Below are 3,903 nucleotides of genomic sequence, written 5' to 3' on the forward strand. Positions count from 1 at the left end.
TGAGTGTGTGTGTGTAAAATACAAAAAACTGTTGAGCTTTCTCCATTCTATGAACCTTTGTTCACTCATCTACATCCAAGGGAGCCATTTGGCCCTGCCCCCACCTTTGGCTCCAAGCCTGGTTTGTGGTCGCACCCCCCTGGCACAGCTCCCCCGCCTCCTGGAGTCTGCACCTCCTGACGTGCAGCAGCCTCAGGTGTGGCCAGTGAGGATGAGGAGGGGGCAGGCGCTGCTGGGGGATGTGTGGTCACCTGGTTGCAAAGAGCTGCCGGAGCCGGGGAGCCGAGCGGTGATTCCAGGGAGTCTCTCAAGGAGTGATGGTGAGAGCATCTCACGGGGGCTGGGGAGTACCTGCAGCATTGCTCAAAGGTGTGCAGGGACAAGCCCTGTGCCAAGGGGCAGTGCCAGAGAGGAGAGCAGCACACCTACCCTAACCCACCTGAGCAGGTAGGGCAGGGTGGGGGGCAGAAGGAAATTCTTTCATCTTTCGATTTCATCTTCCCAGTCCCTCCCCAGTCTATCCCACTGATTCAAGAAAGAGGAGGTGTTGTGGGGAAAGGGGTTTAAATTGAGGAGAAAATATCCTTTTTTGTTTCATTCTGTGTTTAAATTGAGGCTAAACACTTTATTTAATCTCTAGTATTTATTAAAAGTCTAAAAATATCTAGCAGTTTTGAGGTCAGTATTGTCAGTTTTTGCAGTTTAAAAAGCAGAGATGAGGGCTAAAACATTGACATGGGTTTTAATTTTTAGGGATGGATATTTATCCAGGTGCCTGCAGTGTATCCTGGCATGAGAAGTGACTCACTGCCCTTTCTGAGCATAACCTTCAGGAATAAATAATTTTTCATCTGTTGGCCTTTAAGTAGCTTAAGCATGATCTGTAATTACAACACACAGGCTAAAACAACCTTTTCCACAAATCTTCAGAATATTATATGGCTGGCACTAAACCTGATCGCTACCTTTACGATTGGACACTTATTCCCAATCCACACTACAGTGCCTTATGGATACTGCTACCAAAGTCAAGGAGATTACTTAAATACATAATAAGAGGAAACTGTACCAGAAAAAAACCCACAAAAACTTAAGAAACAGCAGAAAAGCTCCCACTGTTCACCTGGACCATCATACAGCTGCAGCAACCATGTCAGTCACTGCCAGCCTCTAACAGATGTTGGCTAAGGAGAAAACTACTTCCACGGTATGAAAACTCTATAAAAGAGTCAAAATTAACCGTAGAAATGCTGTGCAGCCAGGTGCTTTGACTTCCTAAAGAACACAAACGTATTTTATAATTAGCTGCTGCTGCCTGCAGGATGGCTGCACCCAATAAATGCTCTGTCCCTTCCTTACAGGGAGAGCCTAGCCCCATGGCTCCCAAAAGTGTTTCCTCTCCCCTTCCAAACAAGAAAGTATTTTGTATAGAAATCACCTGCACGCTTTCCCCCACCTCAGAAAAATCCCTCTGCGCCGTCTCTTCCCCTCAGGGGTCGGGGGCGGAGCCCAAGACCCGCTGTCCAGTCAGCGCTGCCGACGCCTCAGCGAGCCCGCCAATCAGCGAGCCCGCCAATCAGTGAGCCCGCCAATCAGCGAGCCCGCCAATCAGCGAGCTGGGCGGGGATTTAAAATGGCAGCGGAAAGAGGAGCTCTTTGACCTGTCCGGGCGGTCTCTGTGGATGCGTGGCTTCTGCGGTCTGTTGTAGTGCGGTGAGAACGGTTTAATCCCTTTCTCTGTAAGGGGTGGTGTGTGGGACTGTGTTTAAGTGTGTGTGATGCGGTGGGTGGCAGCAGCTGAAGCTGTGAGGGGCTGTTGTTGTGTGGGTCTGTCGGAGGTTGCTTTAATTTGGCTCATTTCCGGCCTTTTTTGGTGTTGAATTATGGGGGTTTTATGTACTCTGTGTCAATTTTTCCTCTTGCTTGTGGTTTCCCGTGGCTCCAGTGGAGCCTGAGTGTTTTTTGCTCCAGCCGGTGAGTGTTGATAATTGTCAGCTGCAGGGGTCCCCATCACAGGCTGTTGTCTTTGAGTAAGCGGGGAGTTTAAGCACATTATCTCTAAAAAAACCCCCAAAAAATATCTCCCAAAAACCCCCCAAAAATCTCCCCAAAAAACCCCTAGAAACACCCCAAAAAATCCCCCCAAATCACTCTAACCTGGCGGCCAAAGGTGAGAAAAAAACCCAAAAAACACCCCAAAAATATCCCAAATAATTACCAAAAACTCAAAAAAAATTCCCCCCAAAAAATCCCCAAAACTTCAAAAAAAATCCCCCAAAAAAATCCCCCAAAAATTCCAAATAAATTCCCCACAACCCCCCAAAATAGTCCCAAAAATCCCCCAGAAATTACCAACCCTGCCGAATAAAATTCCCAAAAAAACCCCCTAGAAACACCCAAAAAATCACCAATACCTGGCAGCCAAAGGTGAAAAAAACCCCCAAAACTAACCCAAAAACACCCCAAAAAATCCCCCAAAATTTCCGAAAATATCCCCAAAATCACCTTGACCTGGCAGCTAAACGTGAGAAAAAAACCCAAAAAACACTCCAAAAAACAAGCCAAAAATATCCCCAAAATTTAACAAAACCCCCAAAAAATTGCCAAAAAAAAAATCCCCAAAAAATCTCCAAAAATTCCAAAAGAATCCTCAAAAATTCTGCATAAATTCCCCAAACCCCCCCTGGAAATCCCCCCAAAAAACACCCAAAAATTACCAAAGTCCCCCAAAAAAATTCCCAAAAGAACCCCCCTAGAAATACCCCCAAAAAAACACCCAAAATCACTCTAACCTGGCGGCCAAAGGTGAGAAAAATACCCCCAAAAAACACCCCAAAAATATCTCCAAAAAAATCCCCCAAAAATCCGAAAAAAATTCCAAAAAAATTCCCCCCAAAATTCCCAAAAATCCCTCAAAAACCTCCCAAAATCCCAAAAAACCCCAAAAATTTTTCCCAAAAAACACCCCAACTATATCTCCAAAAATCCCCAAACAATCCTAAAACAATTCCAATAAAATTACCCAAAAAAATTCTCCCAAAAATTACCAAAACCCCCTCTAAAAAAACCCCAAAAAATCCTAAAAACACCGAAAAAAACCACCCAAAACCACCCCAAAAATCCCCGAAAAAAACCCCAAAAAATTACAAAAAAAAATCCCCCAAAAATTCCCCCAACAAAAATCCCCACAAAAATTCCCCAAAAATTACCAAAAATATCCCCAAAAAACCCCAAAAATCACCTGGACCTGGACGAAAAAGGTGAGAAGAAACCCCAAAAAACCAGCCAAAACCACCCCAAAACATCCCCAAAAATTACCAAAACCCCCCAAAAAATTACCAAAAAACCACCTGGAGCTGGCAGGCAAAGGTGAGGAAATAACATACAAAAACTACCCAAAAAACCCCCAAAAAACATCCCCAAATATTACCAAAAAGTCAAAAAAAATCCCCCCTCCAAAATCCCCAAAAAAACCCCCAGAAATCAGCAGGAGTTGGCGGCCAAAGGGGAGAAAAAAAAACCCAAAAAACCGCCAAAAACCCCCCAAAAATTACAAAAAAAAAAAAAAAAAAAATCCCCCCCAAAAACCCACAAAATTACCAAAAAAATCCCCGGGGGGGGCCGGACGGGGATTGAGGGGCGGGGCCGGGCCCGACTCGGGTGCGCGGGGCCCCAGTGCGGCTGCGCGGGCCAGGTCCCCCTTCAAGCGCGGCCGAGCCGGTCCCGGCCCGCTCCATTCGGGAACGCTCGTGCTGGGATGCGGCGGGATCCTCGTCCGAGCGCTGTGCCGAGCGCGACCCAGGGACCGGCCCCGGTGCTGCCCGAATCCTGAGGCGCTCAGGTAGGACCAGGGGTGGGTCTGGGTTTTGGCGGTGCCGGCTGGGGGTTCCAGGCGGTGCCGCC

The 3,903-nt window shown here is 46.9% G+C and overlaps 1 protein-coding gene across 1 annotated transcript in view; it reads left to right on the forward strand.

Annotated features, from left to right (window-relative positions):
* LOC130253510 (uncharacterized) overlaps positions 1-3,903 on the forward strand; it is a 137,305-nt gene that overhangs the window by 2,913 nt on the left and 130,489 nt on the right. Inside the window, exons 3-5 of the mRNA XM_056492137.1 lie at positions 1,494-1,579; positions 1,613-1,698; positions 3,638-3,841. Of these exons, the coding sequence (XP_056348112.1) occupies positions 1,494-1,579; positions 1,613-1,698; positions 3,638-3,841 (376 nt within the window). The remainder of the gene's footprint in view (positions 1-1,493; positions 1,580-1,612; positions 1,699-3,637; positions 3,842-3,903) is intronic.

Source organism: Oenanthe melanoleuca, chromosome 1 (genome assembly GCF_029582105.1).
Source record: "Oenanthe melanoleuca isolate GR-GAL-2019-014 chromosome 1, OMel1.0, whole genome shotgun sequence".
Lineage (NCBI taxonomy): Eukaryota > Metazoa > Chordata > Aves > Passeriformes > Muscicapidae > Oenanthe > Oenanthe melanoleuca.